The sequence below is a fragment of the Octodon degus genome, unplaced genomic scaffold (genome assembly GCF_000260255.1).
Source record: "Octodon degus isolate 3935 unplaced genomic scaffold, OctDeg1.0 scaffold00076, whole genome shotgun sequence".
Lineage (NCBI taxonomy): Eukaryota > Metazoa > Chordata > Mammalia > Rodentia > Octodontidae > Octodon > Octodon degus.
Window position 1 is genome coordinate 8,879,025 of NW_004524652.1, and position 24,790 is coordinate 8,903,814.

Genomic DNA, 24,790 nt, shown 5'->3' on the forward strand with positions numbered 1-24,790 from the left:
TTTTATTTATTTAACTTGGTACAGGGTCTCACTATGCAGCTCAGACTCATAGTGATCCTCCTGTCTCAGCTTCCCCAGTGCTGGGATTATAGGCATGAGCCACCATGTCTGGTTTTAGAGGCTGGTATGGCGCACTCAGGGCCAACATGGCATGCAGTACTGGGGATTGAACTCAGGGCCTTGCATTTGCCAGGCAGGTGCTTAGACTGCAGAGCTATCACCTCAGCCCCGAGGTGTTTTTTAAAAGTTACTGTGCATTCTGCCTAGTAGGTGCAAGGTCCCAAGTTCGATCTCCATATCACTAAAAAAAAAATTTACTGTGCATAGAAAATGTCCTGGCCAGGTGTGATAGTGCACACCTGTAATTCCAGCACTCAGGAGGCTAAGGCAGTAGGATTGCTATGAGTTCAAGGCCAACCTGGACTGTATTGTGCATTCAGGACTAGACTGAACCACATAGTAAAACCCTGTCTCAAAAAAAAGAAAATTTCCCAAATTAGATTGCTTTAATATATAAATAGGTTATTGTTACAGAACAGAAAGGTTATGTTTAGAAATGTTATTTTCAGAAAAGTCATGTGTATACTTGAAATTGTGAATGCTCTGTAAACATGTAACTAAGAGCTGGGAGAATAGCTGCAAGGTTCCTGTGTTCAATCCACAGTATAGTACTGGATGAGAAAATGATGGTCTCTAATTTCTGAATAGAAGAAAGAGCTGTGAGAAATATAATGAAATGTCATGCTGTATAGTATATCCTCATTGTCTGTTAAGGTTTTATTACGCAGGCAAGTTTGGTTGGTGGGTTGTTTGTTTGTTTATGTTTGTATTGGGAAATTTAGGTTTGACTTTTTTTGTTGTTTGGAGACAGAGTTTTGCTATTCAGTTCAGGCTGACCACGAACTGACCAGTGATCCTCCAGCTGCACAAGTGCTGTGATTGTAGATGTGTTGTACCACCACACGCACTTGGGATTTGAGGGTTATCCTTAGTTTATCAGCTTTTCTAATAAAATGAAGTTAAGAGTTGCACTGCTCAACCCTTACTAGCTATTGAGATCATATGCTATTTTAAGGCAGATCCACTATGTAGCTTGTGGAACTTTTACTATGTTGGTCTCTTAAGAACTTTTCAGTGACAGAAAACAATATACAAGGAAATAAGCAAGATCTTTTAACATCTCACTTTTAACTGATTTTCTTTCCCAAGTATGCAAACTCTGAGAAAAAGATGAGGTACTATACATATACATTACTACAAGGCCTCACTGTGGTTCCCATTTCTTATCCTATGGCATTTCTCCACACTTCCCTAGGTAAAACACATCTAAAACCAAGGGCTGGCTTTTAATAACTGAGAAGAAACCATTCTTGAAGAACTTATTCGGCAATTGTCTTCCTCAATAACATAAACCCTAGGGTATCTATGTTTGTATTCCTAGAAGTATTTTGCTAAATTTACAATGTATTTATATTTAGATCTTGCATGTGATTTTATAACTCTGCATATGTGACAGTTTTGGTAGGGATAGTTCAACTCAAAAATAATCTCCTCTAGGGGCCGAGGAGATGGCTCAGTGGAATAAGCGCTTCCCTGGCAAGCGTGAGGGCCTGAGTTCAATCCCTGGTTCCACAAAAAAAAAAAAAAAAAATCTCCTCTATCAAACACAGTATAAGAGCTTTTTAAAAAATTACTATGAGCTAGGGCCAGGGAGATGGCTCAGTGGAATAAGTGCTTCCCTGGCAAGCACAAGGGCCTGAGTTCAATCCCCGTTTCTGCCAAAAAAAAAAAAAGGAAGCAGGAAACTGGAACAGGCAGGTTACACAAACGGAGGCCACCCATCAGTCTCACAGTGGGGAATAGCAGGAAAAGCCTGATATGGCTAAGTGGCTTAGGCCTACAATCCTACTATGAGCTAATAAGCATGATGGCACACACCTGTAATCCCAGCACTTGGGAGGCTGAGGCAGGAGGATTTCTCTGAGTTCGAGGCCAGCCTGGGCTACACGGAAAGATCCTCTCTTAAAACATAGTAATACTGGGTCTGGTGAGATGGCTCAATGGTCTAAAGCACCTACTTAGAACAAGCTTAGCAAAGCACAGGGACCGCGGTTCAATCCCCCAGCACCACACGCCAGCCAGCCCGCCCCCTGGTGGCTGAGCTGGCCACACACACACACACACACACACACACACACACATAAATAAATAAATAACATAGTAATACTAATACCCTCCCCTCTTTTTTTTGGTACTGGGAAACAAACTCAGGACCTTGTGCTTGCTACACAGGTGCAGTGCTGTTGAGCTATATCCCCAACCCAAAATCTAACAACAACAAAAATTACAATGATTCCCATTCATGTATCTGCTGGTGGTGTATTTTTTCATGTATTGGCAACAACAGGCCAATCTAGTGCTGCTTAATCTAGATTTATATTATTAACATAGTTGAGGTATAATTATAACTCATACACAGTACTACTTTGAGAAATTCATAGATTAATTCCGTATTTGGTGTGGAAATTATAATTTTACTGATTTGATTATGTTTCCAGTAAAAAATGGAAGTGCCCAAAAGATAATCTGTTTTTCTTTTATTCTGTTTGCTTGGTTTGTTGTATTCTTATAATTTTTATTCCCATAATACACTGCTATAAGTAATATTCAGAAAATATTGTAAGCCTAAAAAACAAACAGGAATAAGAAAACAAATGCATATCAGGATGTGGAAAAATAAAAATCCTCTCCGAGTGTGGTGGCATACCCCTGTAATCTCAGCACTTGGGAGGCTGAGGTGGTAGAACTGGCCCAAGTTTGCGGCCAGCCTAGTCTACATAGTAAGACCCTGTTCTCAACACCCCCCTCAAAAATAAATAAATAAAAATCGTCATACACTGCTAGTAGGAATGTAGAATAGTACAGTTGTCAAAAAATTTGGCAATTCCTCCTGAGGTTTAACACAAGAGCTATCATGCGTCCCGAATATTCTACTGGAGGGCACATATGCAGAGAAATGAAAATACTGACTACACAAAAGCTGTGTAGAAACACTACTTAATTCTATATATAATGCTAAAAAAGTGAGCATAAACCGCGAGGAACCCACTGATGAACAATGAACCAGCATTGATAAACCCTGAAAAAATGCTATGTGAAAGAGGTAGATATAAAAGCTTGTCATATATATATATATATATATATCAGTATGATCAGGGAGCTCTTTTTTTTTTTTTTTTGTATTTTAGGTAAGGGTCTACAGGGTGTTCAGGGTCTCACTACTAGACTGGACTCATAATCATTCTGTTTACAGCCTCCCAAGTGCTGGGATTACAGGCATGCGCCACCATGTCCAATCTCAATCGCCGTCTCAGTGTGCCCCGGGGTCGGGGCGGGCACAACAGGCCACAGAGCTTCTCATATGCGGTATAAGTAGACAGTACTGCCCCCAAAAAGCTTCCCTCTGGGAGGGTGGGGAGGAAGCAGCAGGGCAGGGCAAGCACACAAGAGATCTTGTTCTGAAAGGCCTGACTTGACTTACTAACTTGAGTAATGGGCACATGTCCACTCACCTATTAATCTTTGTATTATCTGTATTAACCATTGCTTAACACGTTAAATTTGAAATTAACAACCTGAAGCTGAGTAGATATGATAAAGTAAGGGGTGGGGAGATAGTTCAGTGGCACAAAAGTCTGCCTGGCAAGTCCAAGGTTCTATATTCGATCCCTGGTGCTAGGGGAGGTTAAAAAAAAAGAAGAAGTGCAGGGAAATGCAATCTAGGTCAGAGATTCAACAGAATGTCTGTAACGTGAGGCACGTATGCAATTTAAACTGTTGTAATGGTCACATTAAGGAAAATAAAAAGAACAGATATGATAAAATATGAAATGTGATTATACATTATTAGATTTTCTCATTAAGCCAAGGATGAAATTATTAGCTAAAAACAATCAGTAAACATTAGCGCCAAGGAGATAGCTCAGCGGCAAAAGTGCACACCTGGCAAGCACAAACTCCTGAGTTTGATCCCTGGAATGGCAAAAATAAAATAAAATAAAATAAAACATTAGACAAAAATTAGAAAAAATTCAGGGAGCTGGAACACAGGCTGAGAAAATGCTGCTTCAGCCCTTTGATTCATTCATCTTTTAATCCAGTCATTTATTTTTAAGGCTAATAATCATATCTGTTACCTCTTGACCAGCTTAATCATATTTGTGGGGACAGGGAGATGGCTCAGTGGAATAAGCGCTTCTCTGGCAAGCGCAACGGCCTGAGTTCAATCTCCGGTTCCACCAAAAAAAAAAAAGGAAAAAAAAAATCATATTTGTTACCTCTAATAAGCTAAGTTCCAAGGTTTTCTTCCTTCCTTATTATTATTATTTTTTTAAATTTTTTCATGCTGGTACTCCAGGCAGGCTCTTCACATGCTAGGCAAGCAAGCATTCTACTGCTGAGCTATAAATCCCCCATCCCACAAGATTTCTTGAATTTGTCTCAAAATCCCTTGATATCTATAGTATAATAAATTTCAAGCAAAAGAATGAAACAGTTATCAAGGAGGGTTCAGGGTATGTTCAGAGAACCTGCAGTAAAATAGAAATATACAGAGATTTCTGCCATATGGACACAGTTCAATGTACATACACCACTTGTCTGCATGCTACGTTTGATTTCTAGCACTGCAAAAAATAAATACATGAAAGATTTCTACCACAATGTACACATGTATTTTTTCACAAACTAGAAATTTCCTCAGAACAGCAAACTCTACTATATCAGTGACAACCAGATAATGGACGATCATGAATTATCTACCATTATCCATCATTCAGACAATGAATGACTTGGCCTTCCTTTACCAAAATCTAACTGGACTAGCAAGATAATAATGAGCATCAAAGGATAAGCTATGTTATCATGGCTTCAAATGTCAAGATTATATCTTTTTTTTGGATAGAGGGTCCTACTTTGCAGTGCAGGCTGCCTTTGAATGTGCACACTGACCTGCCTCAGCCTCCCAAGTACTGGGATTACAGGTGTGTACCACCACGTCCAGCTATACCCTCACTTGATACCTATATTGCTCTCAGCAAATCTCATGATCCTAGGTTGTCACACTTAAAGGACATTCAAAGACAACTTTAAGCATGTGTAGCTTCCTGCACATATGGTTTGATTTTTTAAAAATATTTGCCTAATGTACTGCTATAAACTGATAATCTAAAATGGTTAATGTTTTATTATAGGTATTTTAAATTATTTTTTCTGCGGTACTGAGGATTGACCCATGGAGTCCTCAGTCACCAAGTTACAGCTTCATATCCCGTTTTTCTTTAAAATTCTGAGACAGGACCAGTGAAATAGTTCAGCGGACTAAAGGCCTGTTTAGGCAAGCGCAAGGACCAGGGTTCAATTCCTGGTACCACATGTCAAGTTGGCCCTGCCCTTGGGTATGCTGAGCCAGCCACCAGAGTCTGGGCATAGTGGTACATGCCTGTAACCCCAGCACTGGGGAGGCTGAAAACAAGAGGATCACTATGAGTCCAAGCTATGTAATGAGATCCTGTACCAAACACTTCTTAAAAAACAAAACTTTAAAAAAAGAAAAATTCTGAGACAGGGTCTAAGTTGTCCAGGATGCCCTTTAACTCACTATCCTCCTGCTTCAGCCTATTGAATAGCTATTCCCAGCTTATTACTTATTTTTTAAAATTCTAGTTCACTGCTGGGAAGATAGCTCAGTAGAATAAGTACTTGCCTGGCAAGTGCAAGGGCCTGAGTTCAATCCCTGGTTCCACCAAAAAAAAATTCTAGTTCACTACTCAACACAGTACTTACCCTAAAATCATTCTTAAATTTCTTTAAATCATCAATCTGTTTTCTATGTTCAGAAACAGCTGGTGATATACCTGTAAAAATCAACAATTGTTAAATACAACCTTTAGCTTAAAATTCTTTTCATATAACACATTAGAATAACAGTTACCATCAAAATAGTAACAACTTTATACTAGGATTTATCAAACTATGTGTTTACATATATATATAACATCAGTAAAACTGAGCAAAAATATTCTATTCTGAGCATAAAATAAAGACACTTCTGCCAAATTCTACAGTTCTATCTGAAAACAATTTTTAAGATGCTAACCTTTATTTTCAGTTTTTGAGAAGGTAGGCGATGTTTCACTGGGTTTAATATTTTCTTTACTACCTGCAGGAGAGTTCTGCCTCTGATCATGAAGCCTTGAGTCTTTGGCTAAAGGGGGGGGAAAAAAAAAACAGAAAAAATCACCATGAGATAGTTAGAAAAGGAAAAAAAAAAAACAGCAATTGTGATTTCCTATTTTTTGTAAAAACACAAAGGCTTTTCTCCTTTGTAGGCACTCTATGAAGTACAAGTAATTATACTGTTACTGGTATTCAGTGGTCAGGGAAATTTAACTTTCATAATATCAGATATTAAATAACATATACAAAAAAACAATGGTATTATGTAAGTGAATAAGTTATACAAAAATGTAAATGTACATTCAAAATACATATTTAAAAATAAAATAAGGTTGATATCACAAAAACTCCTGACATCCCTGTCATACATACCCTCAATAGACGGGGTGACTGCTCTGTTGGATGCAGGACTTGCAGGTGTGGGAGATGCAGCTGGAACAGGCATGGCAACAATAGCTTCAGCTGGAATAACACCAGCTTGGGGAGAGGCAAGGACTGGCCCACTGGCAGTATTTCCAATACTGTTCTGTCTAGGAGACCGGGGTCTGTGAGTTTTGGGAGATAATCTCGGAACTAGAAAGGAAACATTATCGATTATTCTCAGCTCAAATGTCACCTCCTCAAAGAGGCTTCTCAGCCTCTATGGCGCCAGCAATAAACGTCTAGGTTGCTCCTCTCGAAGTCGTCGGTGCTCAGAGGCTTCTCTAAAGATTTAGGTGAAAACTGTCTTCCCTAGCTCCCATCCTTTATCCCATCATCTTGTTTGCTTTTCCAAATCATAAAAATAGTGGGGCTGGTGAGATGGCTCAGTGGGGGCTGGTGAGATGGCTCAGTGGTCTAAAGCACCTATTTAGAACAAGCTTAGTAAAGCACAGGGACTGCGGTTCAATCCCCCAGCACCATATGCCAGCCAGCCCCGCCCCCTGGTGGGCTGAGCTGGCCACACACACACACACACACACACAAATAAATAAAAATTTAAAAGAAAGAAAGAAAGAAAGAAAGAAAGAAAGAAAGAACGAACGAACGAACGAACGAACAAGGGCTAGCCAAACAGCTCAGCGGATTAAAGTGCCTGCAAGCAGGCACAGGGGCTGGGGTTTTAAGCCCTGGGCCTGCCATGCCAGTGCTGGTGCCAGTCCCACCCCAGTGCGTGCTGAGAAGCAATTGAGACTGGGCGTGGTGGCACAAGCCTGGAATCCCAGCTCTTGGGAAGCTGTAAACAGTGGATCACTACGAGTCTGATCTAGTAGTGAGACCCTGAACACCCTGCAGACCTTTCCCTAAAATACAAAACAAAACGAAAGTACATAATGTCTCAATCTGAGGCACAAAAGTTCCTACACAAAACTCTGTTATCACAACTTTTGTGTAATAAAAGCGGTTTTTAGTCTTGGGCTTATGGAATACCAAATGGAACTCTGCTCAAATGTATGACATTCAGTGACTTTATGCAGATACAATATGTGACTTAGGCATATCTTTGTTCTATGCAGAACATTTCCTTTTGCCTTTTATGAAAGTTGCAATTCATATGATTTATTTAAAATTTTAAAATGTAGATACTTTTTACTTCCATACCACCTTTGGGGACATAGTATAAAAGGCTTTTATATTCCGCCTTCTATCCCTGCCCCATCCTGGCTTTTTTCTTTTTTCTCTGCTTCTCTAACTCACATTATTAGCTGTTCAGTCCATCTGAAAGCATCAGTGTTTATCCTTACTTGATAAACTTGCTGTACTAAACACTGTGTTTTATAACATAATAACGGTCTTTCCTTCTAATTTCTCAGTTAATTGATCACTCAATCCTTTATTGTTTACTAACACTTGACAATTATTTAAATAAATGGAACTTGGTCAGGATGAACTGAATTCTGATAAATAATATGAGTTGAAGGACTTACGAGCTTGGAGGATTATGACAATTAGAGTAACTCACATGGTTGGTAGAACTTGTATCCAAAGTATCTTGCTGCTAATGTCTATAGATGCTGCTTAAATAAATACCAATTTCATTTTACTTTTGGTATCTAATCAGTGAGTACCTTAAGACATTACCAGGATACATTCACAGCTCCTCTTGGAAGCTATAAGGCTGTGGCACAATGGGGGTTGGTAGAGACCACACCATATTACTCTTTACTCAACTTACACAAGACCTCCCCCACCCTCTTCTGGGTCCAGGCATCCTATCTGGTTGTGATCCCTTTGTACAATTGGATTCCTGTACTCTCAGATCACGCTGGCTGGTACCCAGCACCTGTACTTACAGCTGGCAATCCCTGCCTACCTCAGAAGGAGAAAAGCAACAAAATCCGTGCTGTGGCTCCCTTCTGATTCTAAGGCTTGATAATACAGATACATTTGCAGTGAGAACAAGTAAGGTTATTCCCCAATATGTACACTTATAACACTGATTTAAGAACTTGAAAATCTCCCAAAGTCAGATTCATTGTATCTAGTCTGGTTTTTATATGAATGTTTTTGCAAGCTATCACTATTAAATCCAAATATCAGACAAGATGGGCTGAGACACAATGTTTTTCTGACCATGAGAGGACTCTTGTGGCTCATGGCAAATGACATGGCATCTGCTTGGGCTTTAGTTTGTAGAATACAATGCTTAAAATTTAACCTACCCCACAGCTTGTTGAGGATCTGTGAGACACTAAGTGCCCGTAAGCAAAGTGCTGACTGACTCATTCATTCATTCATTCATTCATTCATTCATTCATTCATTCATTCATCTTTTCGAGACAGGTCTCACTATGCTGTTCAGACTGGTCTTGAGCTCACTTCGTAGCCCCTGCTGGTCTCAAACTCACAATGATCTTCCTGCCTCTGCCTCCCAAGTACTAGGATTACAGACATGCACCAGCATACCCAGCTGACTGTCTTTTATTAAAAGTAAATTTCCTCATTAAGCCAGCACTGCTTTAAACCTCAGGCTTTTCCACTGGGAAAGCCCTGTTAGGAAAGAATTGGAGATATAATCACTTAGCCTCCATAAGTGGTGCTTGTGATAGAGAAGTTTAAAATTTTTCTATTTTTTCTTTTGCCTCAAAGTTCAGTTTATTGAAGACACATCTGTACAAGCTCTTTGATCAATGCTTGAAGATTTTGATGAAAATGAGATTAACTTATTTTTGTTATTTCAAAGTTGTGATCTGAGAAATTATCATCCTGTTACCATAAGTACATTCAAAATCCGAAACAGTTGTCTCATGTCCAGTGGCTCCAACTTTGAATAGTGCAGGTTTTTTCTGTTTTATGTATTTAGTACAGGGTCTACAGGATCTCACTACACAGATCATGATCCTCCTGTTTTCAGCCTCCCAAGTGCTGGGATTATAGGCACGCGCCACCAAGGTGCACTAGGGATTGAACCCCAGTCCTTGTGTCTGCCTAAGAAGGCGCTTTAATCCACTGAGCTATCTGGTCGGCCCTCTATAGTGCAATTTTGAAAAATATTTCATTTTTTACAGCTACACCTAGCTAAAATGACTGCAGCCGTAGCAAGCTGGAACAGGATTGTTTTGGTTAATTCAAAGCAGCATATTTGCAGTCTACAAGTTGCTTAGTAATCTTCTGTGGCTGACTTAAAAAAATGTCTTAACCATTGATCAAGGCAGGCCCATGAAGGCTGCTGCTTGTTACTATATCTACAGTTAGAATTAGTTGTCCTTTGTACTTGCTTTAACAAAAACATATCTCTACATATTTATTGATGCTTTCTACTAAATCACACTTGTCCTTGATCCAAATATAGTCATGTTTTATCCAAGCCAAACTTTCCTCACACTATGCTCCAAATTTAGTGTTTAGTGATCAGGAGCAAGTCACCCAAAGCAAGAACATTTTGGGCAATTACCAAAGCATTTCCCCAACATTCAAACATTCCATCTTCTGTCATACTCCTTGCTCCCCCGCTCCTACCAGGTTCTTAAAGCCTACCATTGGCATTTACTAAATCATCCATCCTTGACACACTTTTCAATGAATCATGATCTAGGGACTGCAAATTCTCTAAAGAATCATCTTGTTCTGGGCAACCACCACCAAGATCTGACTCAAATTAGCATGCAGTCTTCCCTGCATCTCATCCACGCAGTTCCCCACACATGGTAAAGTTGGATGAGAGTTATTTGTGATTGTTACTCTGGATAAAAACACCCATTCAAACTTTTCTACTGAAACTTTTCTACTAGTTTTAGCCTTTGAAGTAGGTAGTCCTGTAAATGTTATTCTACAAGTTACTTGTGATCCTAGCCACCATGAATGTTATGTTTGTATTTATGGATTATATAGCTGTTGAGTGGAACATCCTACTCCATTAGTATCATGCCCCAAATCTGTGATTGATCTCTAGCATTTATTATGCAATAAGACGCTTTGCCTGTATGAATACAAAGGACCAAGAACACATTTAAAAATTTCTTTTAAATGTGTGTACAATTGGCAGTTGACACTGAAAACTGTCATATAGCCCTTCTAAAATTATACCTGAAAGGGCTGGTGAGATGGCTCAGTGGTCTAAAGCACCTACTTAGAACAAGCTTGGCAAAGTACAAGGGACCACGGTTCAATCCCCCAGCACCACATGCCAGCCAGCCCCGCCCCCTGGTGGGCTGAGCTGGCCACACACACACAAATAAATAAATAAATATTTAAATATATATATTTTTAAATTATACCTGAAAAATATCCAAAAATAAACTGATCTAATTTCTATTGAAAAAAGAAAAGTAGAGGGCCAGTCAGATAGCTCAGGGGATTAAAGTGTCTGCTTAAGCAAGCACAGGGATGGGACAGGACAGCAACTGAAACTGGGTATAGTGGCATGCGCCTGTAATCCCAGTATGTGGGAGGCTGAAACAAGAAGCTTGCAAATCTGATCTACGTAGTGAGACCCTGTAGACCCTGTACTAAAAAAAAAGAAAACCATAAGAGGTGAGCTTATTCTTTTCTCCTTAAATAAGTAATACTAACATATACTTCTGAAGTTTACAGATCACTCTCTATGCTCTTTTCTTTTTTACAGAACTGGGGACTGAACTTAGGACCTAGCGCTTATTTAATTGAGCTATCTCCCCAGCCCTCTGTGCTCTTTCTTTCTTTCCTTTTTTTTTTTTTTTAAAAAAGAAAGTGTCTTACTATGTAGTTTAGGCTGGACTTGATCTCACAGTGATCTTCAGCACTGGGATTACAGGCCTGCATCACCATGCCTGGTTTGTGCTTTTTTTAAATACAGGGTCTTGCTGCACAGTTCTAATTCATCGTGATCCTCCTGTCTCAGCCTCCTGAGTGCTGGGTTTATAGGCATGTGCCACCATGTCTGGTTTCAGGGTGGGTATGCTGCACCCAGGGTTCTGGGGCCAGCATGACATACAGTACAAGGAATCAAACTTGGGACCTTGCACTTACTAGCCAGGAGCTTAGGCTGCCAAGCTATCTTCCCAGCCCTGTGCTTTCTTTCAACATCAATATCCACTGTGCAGGCTTAGGAAGATAGCTAGGCAATCTAAGCACCTGGCTGGCAAGCGCAAAGACCTGGGTTCAATCTCCGGTATCACATGCTACGTGATCCCAGGCCCACCATGCCAGCCACTGAAACCAGGCGTGGTGGTGCACACCTGTAAGTAATCCCAGAGCTGGGGAGGCTGAGACTGGAGGATCATCACAATTCTGAGCTGCGTAGCCAGATCCTGTACCAAATAAATAAATAAAACCAATCAATCTTTAAAAAAAGAAAAAAAAGATCCACTGTGCTGTAAGGAAATGAGGACCCAGTTTACCCAAAAGGGTTAGATAATATAAGGAAATAGTATAGAATGGATATTACATATGATTTCAAAATAAGTAACAGGCTTTACATTCTGTTATAAGCCAATTTGTAATGTTCAGACTCCACATTTAGAAAACATGGTTTAACTTACTTCATTCTAGTACAGAAGTTATGTTCTAAGATACAAGAACAACGGACAGAAATTATTACTCTTCTGTCATTTTTAAAATCAATATAAAGAACAAACTTGCAAGACTACTGTTTTCTTTGGGAGGAGGGCATCTGAGATAGGCTCTCCCTGCATAGTCCAGGCTGACCCCAAACTTGCAGCAATCCTCCTGCTTCAGCCTCCTGGGTGCTAGAATTACAGCACCTCAGCCAGGTTATTCTGGGTAGAACTATAATAACTACATTTTTACTCTCTTGCTCGTAATGTTGTTTTCAAAATTCATTTTCAGACTAAGTAATGTCAAAAGATTACAATTACATATAAACATTTTTTAAAACTTCTATTTTCTTGTTAATCTTCATCGAAGAACAACAAAGAAAACAGGAAGCACAAAGGAATTTACAGTACAATTACATAAATGTTTATCTCACAAATCTTTGCAATAGTATTTTTTTTTAGTAGTTTTGAAACACTCTTATTAAGTAGTTCAGGCTGCCTTTGAACTCATTATGTAAACTAGGCTGGCCTACATCTCATAGAGAGCCTCCTGCCTCAGCCTACATAGTGCTAGGATTATAGGCCATGTGCTACCATGCCTGGAAGTGCGTATTAAATAAAAGACATTTAACAACACTGGGTATTAAGCTTTAAAGATCTCTTTCTGTTAAAGTTTCTATGGCTGCATTAGATAAATGCTAAAAAGAAAAGCCATCATTGCATATTGTAGCTTGCCACAATAACCTGGGAGCAAAACATTAAGGATTGACAAAGTAGCCAAAGTGGTCCTAGCCTAACTGTAATACCTTCCCAAAATGTAATTTTTATACTTTTGTTTTGTTTTAATGTATTTGGTACAGGGTCTCACTACGCAGCTTGGACTTGTAGTGATCCTCCTGTTTTTTTCAACCTTCTCAGTGCTGGAATTATAGGTGTGCACCATCAGGCCTGGTCTCTGTGGTCAGCTCAGCAACGCCAAGGGTGGGGCTGGCATAGCATGTGGTGCCAGGGATCAAACCCAGTCCCTGTGCTTGCCTAAGCAGGCACTTAGTCCGCTGAGCTATCTCGCTGGCCCTACTTTTGGTAATTGTTGATCATTAACACACTCCCCAGGTTAATCACAGATTAAAGCTTAGCTTCTCCTTTGTATTGATATTTCTTATCTAGAAAATATATATTTGGGCATTAGTTCCATATATAGACATTACGGAAACACGCTCCACTATGGTCAAAATAAATGTTTGTGGAATGAATCAATGAGCAAAGCTACTAAAAAGATGGGAAATCTAAGTCTCTTCAAATAGTTACAAACTGTATTTGCCTTCTATTATAGTACTCCCTAACTCCCAACAACATTCATATTAATAGACCCCATTTATGGCATCATAAGACCATGAAGGCGCTGGTGAGATGGCTCAGTGGTCTAAAGCACCTACTTAGAACAAGCTTAGCAAAGCACAGGGACCGCGGTTCAATCCCCCAGCACCACATGCCAGCTGAGCTGGCCACACACACACACACACACAAAAAGACCATGAAGTATATTAGAGTGACATTACTCACTGAGAAAACTAAAATTGAGAAGATTGCATGACTTTCCATAAAATATGAGAAATAAATGGAGGAGCCTAAAACAAAAATGTAGTTTCTCCAATTCCTGGCTCATTCACTATTTTTAATATATACACTTCTAATTCCTCAAACAGAGCTTTAGTTCAACCCATTTTATAACTCAGGGAATTACAAAATGAACACTACAGTTACACCCAAAGCCAAATGATACCTACCCCCACTGACCACTGATGACCACGTTCCCCCTGCAGGACTGGTTCTTGCCACTGGAGGAGGAGTTGCTTCACTTGGTGGGTTGTGGGATACAAATTCTAGGCCACTGGATATGGAACCCCTCCCAGCAGAGACTCTGTGATTTCGAGGGTGCCGCTGGGCCTTTGGGGACATCCTTGGAGGCCCTAAGAAAGGAACAGTAAACATCACAAAAATGCTACAATGTCTATCAGTACTACTTTTCTGACAAATACACAAATTCTTCCTCATTCACTCAAGTTTCTCCTTGGTTAAAATAATGAAAAAAAGGAGGGGAGAAAAATATCCCATAACATCCATATATTTGGTCACACATAACTCAGAATCATTCTGTGGAGAGTTACAACTTTATAAATGAACTGTACATCCCTTTATTTTTAAAGAGAGGGATGAAGTTGGTGGTAAGAAATCCAACAGTAATGGGGCTGGAGAGATGGCTCAGTGGTCTAAAGCACCTACTTGGAACAAGCTTGGCAAAGCACAGGGACCGCGGTTCGATCCCCCAGCACCACATGCCAGCCAGACCTGCCCCCAGGTGGGCTGAGCTGGCCACACACACACACACACACACACACACACACTAAATAAATGTTAATAAATAAATAAATAAAAATTAAAAAAAAAAAGAAATCCAACAGTAAGATGCTGTAACTCTTAAAAGAATTTGGCAGTCTAGGGGCTGGTGAGATGGCTCAGTGGTCTAAAGCACCTACTTAGAACAAACAAGCTTGGCAAAGCACAGGGACCGCGGTTCGAACCCCCAGCACCACATGCCAGCCAGACCCGCCCCCTGGTGGGCTGAGCTGGCCACACACACACACACACACACACACACAAAAAAAAAAAAAAAAATAAAAAAAAAAAAAAGAATTTGGCAGTCTAGACTATATCAATTATTTGCAGGCACACAAAAATAAATACAATAAAATAGTAATGATATAACTACATAATGGAATAATTTCTACTTTATTATGGGGTTTTTTTGTTTGTTTTTTTTTGCAGAACCAGGGATTGAACTCAGGCCCTTGTGCTTGCCAGGGAATCTACTTTATTATGTACTTTTGCCTTTCTGCCTCAAATTTTCTAAAATGTACTACTTCACATCTTTGCATATTTATCCCCTTTTTCTTTTGTGGTAGTGGGCATAAAACTCAGGGCCTTGCATAGGACAACAAGTATTCTACCACTGACCTACATCCTCAGCCCTCTTTATTTTGAGATAGGGTCTGGCTAAGTTGCCAGACTAGCCTCTAATTTATAATTTTTTCTACCTTCAGCCTTCTGTGTAGAAAAATTTATTTTTTTACATTTTCTTCTTATAAGGAAACCTTAAGCAAATGCTTCATTGCTGAACTATGTCACAGGGAAAAATATTTATAAACAAAAGACTACTGATCCCCTGAACTAGTGAACTATATACATATACCGTTTTAAATTTTTCTAAGTGTTAGTTTATCGATCTGCCATGATCAACAGCTTTATAACTCATGGCTTAAAAGTGTTCTTGGGGACCTGCCCCTTAGCTCAGTTCTTTAGGGGCTGGGGAGATGGCTCAGTGGAATAAGTGCTTCCCTGGCAAGCACAAGGGCTTGAGTTCAATCCCTGGTTCCACAAAAAAAAAAAAAAAAAAGGTGTTCTCACCTGTAAGTAGTTTTTTTTATACCACAAAGCTACAATTCTGTTTTTTCTTTTCTTTTCTTTTTTTTTTTTTTTTTTGCAGTACCAGGGACTGAACTCAGGAACCTGTGCTTGCTAGGCAGGCACTTATTCCACTGAGCTATCTCCCTGGCCCTTAAAGTATGGCTTTTAAGATCACAGCAGTTGACACTTGGGAAGAAAATTTGAACTGTATGATTGTCAAAATTCTGTATCAGATTCTGTCACTCCATTAATAATTTGTCTCTCATGCTATCTATTGTGCATCAGACCTATGAAGTGAAAACATTAGACAGAACTGCTCTTACCACACATACAGAGGGAAACACACAGAAGATATCCTTAGTGTCAAAGCCAAGGATCTTTGCTCATATCCTAAGATCAAATTCTTCAAGAACACCAAATTAATATATATCCCAGATATAATCTCTTAAAAAACACTAAGGGTACAGGGTTTCCACTGGAAATAACCAGCATGGACGGATAATGCAGCAGGTGTATTTCTGTATGAACACCTTATATTTGAATGTGATAAAGATGCTTTCAATTCATGAACAAATGTAATTTCATCTCACATTACTTTTTATTATTACTATTTTTCCCCCCAGTACTGGGGATTGAACTCAGAACGCTGTGCTTGCCAGGCAGGCACTTATTCTACTGAGCTCTCTCCCTGGCCCCTAACACATTCTTATATAAATCATTTAGCAAACAAACGGACTATAATATATACTTCAACAGAACTCTGCATTTTAGTGGCCAGTATTAAGAGAAATTTTCTAGGAAAGAATTAACCTTGAAAATCTGAAAGATGCTATTCAATATTAAATGCTTTGGCTGAGGTCATATGATCTCCCTACCTATATGCCAACAATTTACTTAAAAGCAGCTGAAGGAAACTTTATTACTGTCAATATAAGCTATTTCAGTTATGATTTTGATGAACAGATCTGATTAAAAAATTAATACAAATATTCAACTAATATAAAAAAGGCATTATCATTTAGAAGACAGGCAATATTTAAGTTTATTCACTGCATTTAAATTAGAATATCACCTTCTTACAATATATCCAACTATTTGTTATATAGCAATGATGGATTTAGCATCAAATACTGAATAAGAGTTACATGATTTTTTTTTTTTTTTGCCAAAAACATGATAAAAAGTCTAAAGATCCACATTTATCCCTTTATTTTGGAGACAGGGTGTCACTGTACTGGCCATGGCTAGATTCAAAGTTGCAACCCTCCAGCCACTTAGCCATATACCACCATGTCCAGCCCATATCGATTTTTCATCAACAATGTTATTGTAGATCAAAGACTTCTATCAGATTAAATCAGCCTTTCACCTCAATATTACAAAGCTAATTTAAAAAAATTACTCCCAAGAGCCAGTGTGGTGGCACATGCCTGTAACTCCAGCACTTGGAGGTTGAGGAAGGAGGGTTGCATAAGCTCAAGGCCAGCCTGAAGAACACAGTGAGACCCTGTCACAGAAAACAAAAAAATGAACAAACTCCTCAAAATTTAGAGGTCCTCAGATACTCTAAAATAGAATCTGTTTTTTTCTTTTGAGATCAGGTCTTGTTAAGCTAAGGCTCACTTTGTAGTCCAAGCTGGTCTCAAACTGACATTGATCCTCCTGCCTCAGCTTCCAGAGCGCTGGGATTACAAGCACGTGATTACAGGCATGCGCCACCAGGGCCGGCTCACAATTTGTATTGAAATTTGAAAGCAGGCCTACAAATGCAGCTAAACAGAGTATCATGTTCAAACAAAAATCCTTAAAACACCATTCCTGCCTATGATCAGCAGGAAGGTTCACTAGCATATCACCCAAGAGGCTATAAAATGACACATTCTACAGTCAGTCCAACAGTGGGTACATATAGTTTATTGTCCACCATTATCCACTGCATCTACTATCAGGAAAGAGAGCCCTGAGTGGACCTTCCTGGGGCTGTATACAGGCATTATTACCAGGCAGACAGAGAATAATTCCCCTTTCTTTCAATTCAGGATAATTCATAGCATCACAAAGTATCGAATTTCTCTCTAACAAATAAAAGGTTAATAGAAATAGTTTTAACAAACTAAAGTTAAAACACAAAAATTATAGATTATTAAATAATGAAGAGGAAACTATTTTATAATTATAAATTCACATAGGAGTTGAACAAAGACAAACAAAAACATGAACAAATTGTGGTATTGTACCTTCTGAAGACATGCGTTTAGGCATAGTAGAGACAGGAGCTGGAGAACCATGAGCAGAGGGGTGAGACGGGGGTCTGGATGGCCGCGAGGGGGGCCTGGAGGGCGGCCGTGTAGGGGTGGCTGCCCGAGGTGGAAGAGAGTTGGGACCTGACTGGTAGCGAGAAGGTGGGCGAGAGGAAGGAGATGGGCAAGGCGATGGCCAGGGAACACCTGACAGAACAAATGATATGAAGGAAAGTATAAAAACTAAAGAAAAAAATGAGGGAAAAAAGTAAACAGAAAAAAAGTAAAATGACAAAAATGATTTCTTGTACATTTTTAACCCTTTGAGGACAGTCATTTGATTTGTGATAAGTTTTAGCATAACTCAACTGACACAAATGCACATTTTACTTTACTTCCTTAAAATTCAGTCTGTTTAAATGAATACACGTTCCCAAAGGGTTAATTAGGATCTACACATACTACTGAAGAAGACAGTTAAGACTTTGCCTAATAATCCTGCTTCTGTAACTATTTCTCAGTAAACAACTGTTACAAGGAATATAACATACTATATATTAAATAATTCCACACAATAAAACACAGTAATTCCTACTCAAGATTATTTACTGAATTAGTTTTAGCTCTGAAACATAACAAAAATAAGCAGCAACTATTATAACTAATTTTTAAACCTGGATTTTTACAATCATATGTGATTGTTCATCAGGTTTTTATCTGAATATAAAGTTCACTTTGAAATCTCATTAAAGAAGTCCCATTTAAATAGAAATAAACTATTTCCAATTTTGAGGGTCAACAAAAGTAACAAATGGTAATACTATTCTGTTTCAAGACGAATCTCTTAATCTCATTAAACCAGAAAAGTGTTTACAATTAAACACTTATCTAACAGGCTACTTAATAAATAATGCAACTGCAAAGCAGTCACCATCAAATAAAACACACTAATGGATACACACAGGTCAAATAAGGTTGACATTTACTAAGACAGACAGGTTACTTACCTTAATCTTACGAAACAGTCCAGTTCTCCTCTCCAGAGGGCTTCACACACTTGAGTATCACACATGTTTCCCAGCCCCCTTCATCTTTTTACTTTGAAAATTCTGCTTATGAACAACTAAAAATCTTTACTCAGCAACTAAAGAAATTTCACCCCCAATATTAAGTACAGAAAATACTCAAGAGTGTTCATTTGGAGAGGAATTCTGGAAAAAAGACTAAATGAAAACAAATGAAATTGGAAACTTAAGTGTTCTCTATTTTGTCTTTCAAATTTTCTGATTTAAATATTCAAATTGGAAAATCCATTCTTTTCCTGGAGGCAGTAGCATATTACTGCTGTTACTTATCACAGTTCTGCTGTTCAGTATTCCAGGATTTCATAAACCATAAGGTTTCATAAACCATAAGGTATATCTGATCTAGATTTAGAAGAATAGGAGAAAATATCTCCCTACTAAAAGACTGGTTTATTTTACATAAATTGTTCAACTATAACATCCACCCTTAGAGACTAAGAATTGTTTCTGTTGCAACTTGAAGCACATTTTTCACATCACTTTCTTCACATGACCATCTTGTGCTACAACTTATCTCAAATTCTTTTATTTTTATTTTTGGGAATGGTCTACAGGGTGTTCAGGGTCTCACTAATAGATCCAACTCATAGTGATTCACCTGTTTACAGCCTCCCAAGAATCAAATTTTTTTCTTTTTTTCTTTGGAGACAGGGTCACACTATATACTTAAGGCTGGCCTCAAACTTGCAGCCATCCTCCTGCCTGAGCCTCCCAACTTCTGGGATTACATGCCCTGCTTCTTATCCTTTCTTGATGTAAGCAGAATATAAATACATAAATAATAATTAAAATGAATATATACTAACCACTGTTTCATATATCTTTGTTCTTTACATATAAACTAAGCCTAAATTATTTTATTATCCAGTGTATTTCAAATTGAGAACCTATCCAAAGTTTCCAATTTCTTTATATGTGAAATACTTTTTGGCTATGTCAATGTCTGAGATAAATTTTGCACCTTATCTTTTAAAAGTACTTTGTCATGTTGAATATTGTATATACCAGTGATTTACACAATATTTTGCTAATTGTAAAACTACAAATCTTATATATTCTAAAGTATAAACTCTATAAAACTCATTCATGGCGTGCACATTCTTGTCGATTATGTAAAAAGTCTTTTTAAGTCGATAGAAAACTATGTATCTGATCAATGATATTGACAAATTTGGTCAAAATACTTGCCTCCATTAACTACTCTTTGGTCTGAACCAGAACTCGGGTTGAAATCTGAAGTGTGAGAAGTGGATCTTGATGGCATGGAGCCGGATCCAGGCTGGCCCATACGCGGTGAATTCTGTCTCCCACTTCCCCAAGATATGACTTCTCTATTTCTTTGTCCAGGAGGAATATATTTATTTTCCCTGAAAATGAGAGATCTTCTAAATCATTTTTTCCTAAAAGGCACCAAGCTAATGAAACATGTCTAAAAGTAATTTAGGCAGATGGGAATGTTACAAAAAGATTCAACACTAAACCAACTGCTTCACTCCTCTATTCTTCCATCTTACCATCTAGTTCCAGCCTTTGACTTTCCCCTTCCCTCGTTCTCCCCTAAGCACAGAGTTTAAGAGACATGCTACTGAACATGTTGATTCAAATCACCAGGCTCTAGCTGTCAGCATCTTCAAAACATGATGCATCACTTGCTCTACCAGGTATCTGTAGATGTTTCTCCATTCAATTATTATGCATAAATCAAAAACCCCAAAGCCCCTCAAATGCAGTGTCACCCTTTAACCCCTCTCCCTTATTCTGTTCCCTATCTCTATTATCAGTATTACTATCGATTTAGTTATCAAATTAACCTCAGGGTCAACACTGGATTTTCTAACCTTTTTACCACTTGCCTTGGTCTAGCTGGTTACTAAATTCTTGCAATTAAACTACTGCAATGCACAACAGGACTCCCTGCCTCACCGCTCTTCAATGGCCCAGGGTCTGTTCCCCTACCTCCCACCCAGAGTGCTCAAAGTCCTTCCACTACCTCAGTTCTTAGCACTGTCTATCACTGCACTCACAACACAGGCCTTGGTGTCTTCCTAATCTCTGGATTCTTTCACAATGCTGTTTCTGCACTGTCTCTTCACTAGGAGAGAAATTCTTCTTCCATACCCCTCTGAGTAGAAGGCAGATCCCATTTTCTGATCACAGAATGTCACCCTGTGAGTGAGGCTTTCTTGACCACAAAGGTGATACTAGTTCCTTCTCAGTCTGCCTGTTCTTAGTATTTCAAACACATCTTTAATCTAGCAATCATACTGCCCTGTTACTATGTTGTGTGTGTTCTGCTCTGCTGATTATTTTTTAGCAGCTCTCCAGGACCGTGGCTTACTTTTCACATATACTTAGCATTTTGGCTCCATAGAGACCCTTCAAAAAAAAATCTTCCAAGATTACCATAATCTTTAACAGAACCTGAAACCAATTCCATTTGCATTCTCTACCTAAGCTTGATTAAAGGGAAATAAGACAATAATAATAATAATACACCTTCTCACACAGACCTTGAGTTGTGTATCCAAAATACTGCATCATGATTCCTTTAAATACCTAGTGTTTGCGCTGTGCCCTTCGCGTTCACTGGGATTTCTCTGAACTGCTGTGTACTTGTCTTCCTCGCTCCTATCATCATTTTCCAGGGCCACCCGAGCTTTGTACTGAGCGCTTGATTCAATTTCTTCTGCTAACTGGTTTGCCCTTGCTTCTCGTTTTAAAAATTCTTCTGAGTTATCCCTTTCTAAGGGCACGCTAAAACATGAGGAAAATAAAATAAAACTGATTATTTTGATTATTGTATATTACAATAAACTATTATGAAAGTTTAGGGTTTAAAATATTGGAAAAATGTCAAAGTTACTGTGCTCGGTTTATAAATGGAAAAACATTTAGTATTTCAAAAACTCATTTAACAGATCACCTTAACTCTGGCAAAGTTAATTTTTTGCAATTTAAAAACAAAATCTCTTTTGAGCACAAAAATGAGGCATGGGGCTGGCAAGATAGCTCAGCAGACTACACATGTACTTAGGCAAACACAGGGACCAGGACTCGATCCCCAGCACCACATGCAGCGCCGGCCCCATCCCAGGGCATGCTAAGTCAGTCACTGAGAGGAGGCAAGGTGGTGCACACCTGTAATCCCAGCGCTGGGAGGCTGAACACACAGGAGGATCACTACAAGTCCAAGCTCATAGTGAGACCCTGTACCAAATATGTTTAAAAAAAAAAAAAGGAGGTATGGACATAGTCCCTGTTTTAATGGGCACTTACCAGCCTAAATCATAACAGAATAGTTCTTTTATGTAATTGTATAACTTTAAAAACACAGAAACATTTATTTAACATGATAATTTAGCTTGATGAAAATCAAAGACAAAATAAATTAAAATAAAAACAAACTTTTAAAACTTACGTATATGAAGATAAACTGCTATCATATGTAGACACTACACCATAATTTTCTTCATTATATCGAAACATATCATTGGGGTCCCATCCATTAGACTAGAAGAAAATGAAACTTATTTTTCAAAATGACAAAGTACTTGTCTTCTTTAATTCAGTTACAATCAATATTTACAATAGCAATAGCTAATAAACTAGTTAAATCTAACAAATACAAAATAATCAGATATTTTCTTTAAAAATGTTTTAAGGAAAAATTTTCTTCTACATATCAGTCCCTCAAATTGGTAAGTAACTATACAAAATAATTATATTTGAGGTTACTAGAAAAGTTTACAACATTTTAGTTACTACACAAATTTACAGCTTTGGGATCATGGTTCCCTTCCTGACCTTCAGCATACCTAGAACCTTCGTGAGATCACCACCAAAGGGCCTATGGAAGGGAGCCAAAAATATTTCAAACATTTAGGAGGAAGATGAGAGAAACAAAAATTTGCCCACTGAATCACCTTCAAAGTAGGACTACAGTCATAGACTTCAGCCACCATCCCCTTCCTCTTAGAAATGCTAGAGGGAAAGGCAGCATGGGACAATCAGTGGACCAGATCACAAGGGCTGGGTTTTATTTACAACTCTTCCTCTTTCCTCCTCCTCCTCTTCATCTTTCCTCTTTTTCCTCTTCTTCTTCTTTTTTTTTTTTTTTTTGGTGAAACATGGTTTCACTACCATGTTCAGGCTAGCCTTGAACTTACTTTGTTGCCCAGGCTGGCAACCAACTCGCAGCAATCCTGCCTCACCTTCCCAAGTGCTGGGATTACAGGCATATGCCACCACACCTGGCAAGGACTGGACCTTACAACTGGTTCTACAATTAGCAATTATGCTACCTCAACAACTCTAGATATGAGTGCCCTAATTACACTTACTGTGCAAATAATATTTTTGTCTACAAGGAAACTACAGAAAACTACTACTCTCAAAAGCTAAGCTACATAGTTTTTTTTTGTTTTTTTTTTTATTTTCTGTTATGGTACTAGGGATTAAACCCAGGGCCTCTGCACTGGGTTTTACCTGTAGCCCATTTTAAAAATTAAACTTTTATGTTAAAGCAAGATAATACTGAGTCATAAATTGTCCACTCTGGGCTAGAAATTATGACCTTCCAGACTTGGATTCAGAAGTGCGAAGATTACTGGCATGTGTCACCATATCCAGCAGGCTGTATTCTTTAATCTATAACAATCAACTAATTGAGGCAAATAGTGAATAATCCTCATGGGCAAGATTTAATGCCTGATTAATCACTTATCTATTATTTCACCACTTCCTCCAAAGCCAGACTGACTGAGCAGTGAGAAGCAGGAATATCCAGACACAGCCCCTACATATCCCAGAAGAGTAGGCCTAACATCATGCAAGAAATGCCAATACACAAGCTGGCATTAGAGTTCACCCATTAACCTGGGTCCTCCCATGTTGTTCTGATAAAACTGCCATTATAATTTTATCAGTAACCTAATCCTTTGACCTAACAATTACAATTATCAGTGGAGGCTAAAATTATTTAAATATATATGCCCTGTGTAAAAAAACACATCAGATAAAAAGATATCTAGTGCCAAGTAAAGACATTTCAATCCCAGCATGCACACATAACTATTATCAACAGTTTGTGGGTATAAATTCAGATTACAGCCCAAGATGGCCTTGAACTTGCAGCCCTCCTGCTTCAGCATCCTAAGTGGTGGTATTATAAGGACGCAACACCACAGTGCCTTGCTCTTCCTTTTTTTTGCTTCAATTCAAATCAGACCTATTATTCCATAGCTTGTTTTTTGTTTTTTTTTTTCTAATCCTGAATTATCATTTCATACTGGAACATCATTCTTTTGATATAGAAAACTTCTACTGAATATCAGAACATAAATCTATATAGTTCATCCTCTACTGCTGGACACGTAACTAGTGAAACAATGCTGCAAAAAATATCCTCATATATAATTAATGATTGGCATTAAGATTATGTTGGAGCACAAATTCTAAGTGCACTTAAAATGTTGATAAACACTGCCTGCATCACTCCAGAAAGTCTCACATTATCTACACTTAACTAACATGGTAGAAGAAGGCCATTTCATCCCAGATAAATGATGTGATGCTCCTTTAAGAATGGTTATGTTGGGTTCTACACGAATCTTTGTTTGATAATAATGCCATGCTGCCTATAAATGTCTAGTCAGGTAAAGTCTGAGGAACAGAAAATACAAATTACTGTCATTTTTTAAACGCTGAACATAGTTATCTCTGTTCTCAATGAAAGGCTCTTCATTTAATTCAGATTTTACTACCTAAATACACATTTTTGGCAAGACTTTACCTCTTTATGCTGTATATA

General features: G+C 38.4%; 1 protein-coding gene across 7 annotated transcripts in view; it reads right to left on the minus strand.

Moving 5' to 3' along the window:
* Positions 1 to 24,790, minus strand: part of Atxn2 (ataxin 2) — a 140,199-nt gene that overhangs the window by 40,909 nt on the left and 74,500 nt on the right. For 6 of the 7 annotated variants that reach the window (XM_004635919.1, XM_023720529.1, XM_023720527.1 and 3 more), the window contains exons 7-14: positions 22,400 to 22,491; positions 21,538 to 21,735; positions 20,170 to 20,348; positions 17,894 to 18,103; positions 13,979 to 14,161; positions 6,610 to 6,810; positions 6,158 to 6,265; positions 5,845 to 5,915 (exon numbers count right to left, since the gene is read on the minus strand). In XM_004635919.1, the coding sequence (XP_004635976.1) occupies positions 5,845 to 5,915; positions 6,158 to 6,265; positions 6,610 to 6,810; positions 13,979 to 14,161; positions 17,894 to 18,103; positions 20,170 to 20,348; positions 21,538 to 21,735; positions 22,400 to 22,491 (1,242 nt within the window). The remainder of the gene's footprint in view (positions 1 to 5,844; positions 5,916 to 6,157; positions 6,266 to 6,609; positions 6,811 to 13,978; positions 14,162 to 17,893; positions 18,104 to 20,169; positions 20,349 to 21,537; positions 21,736 to 22,399; positions 22,492 to 24,790) is intronic. The other variant, XM_023720531.1, reaches the window with a different exon arrangement.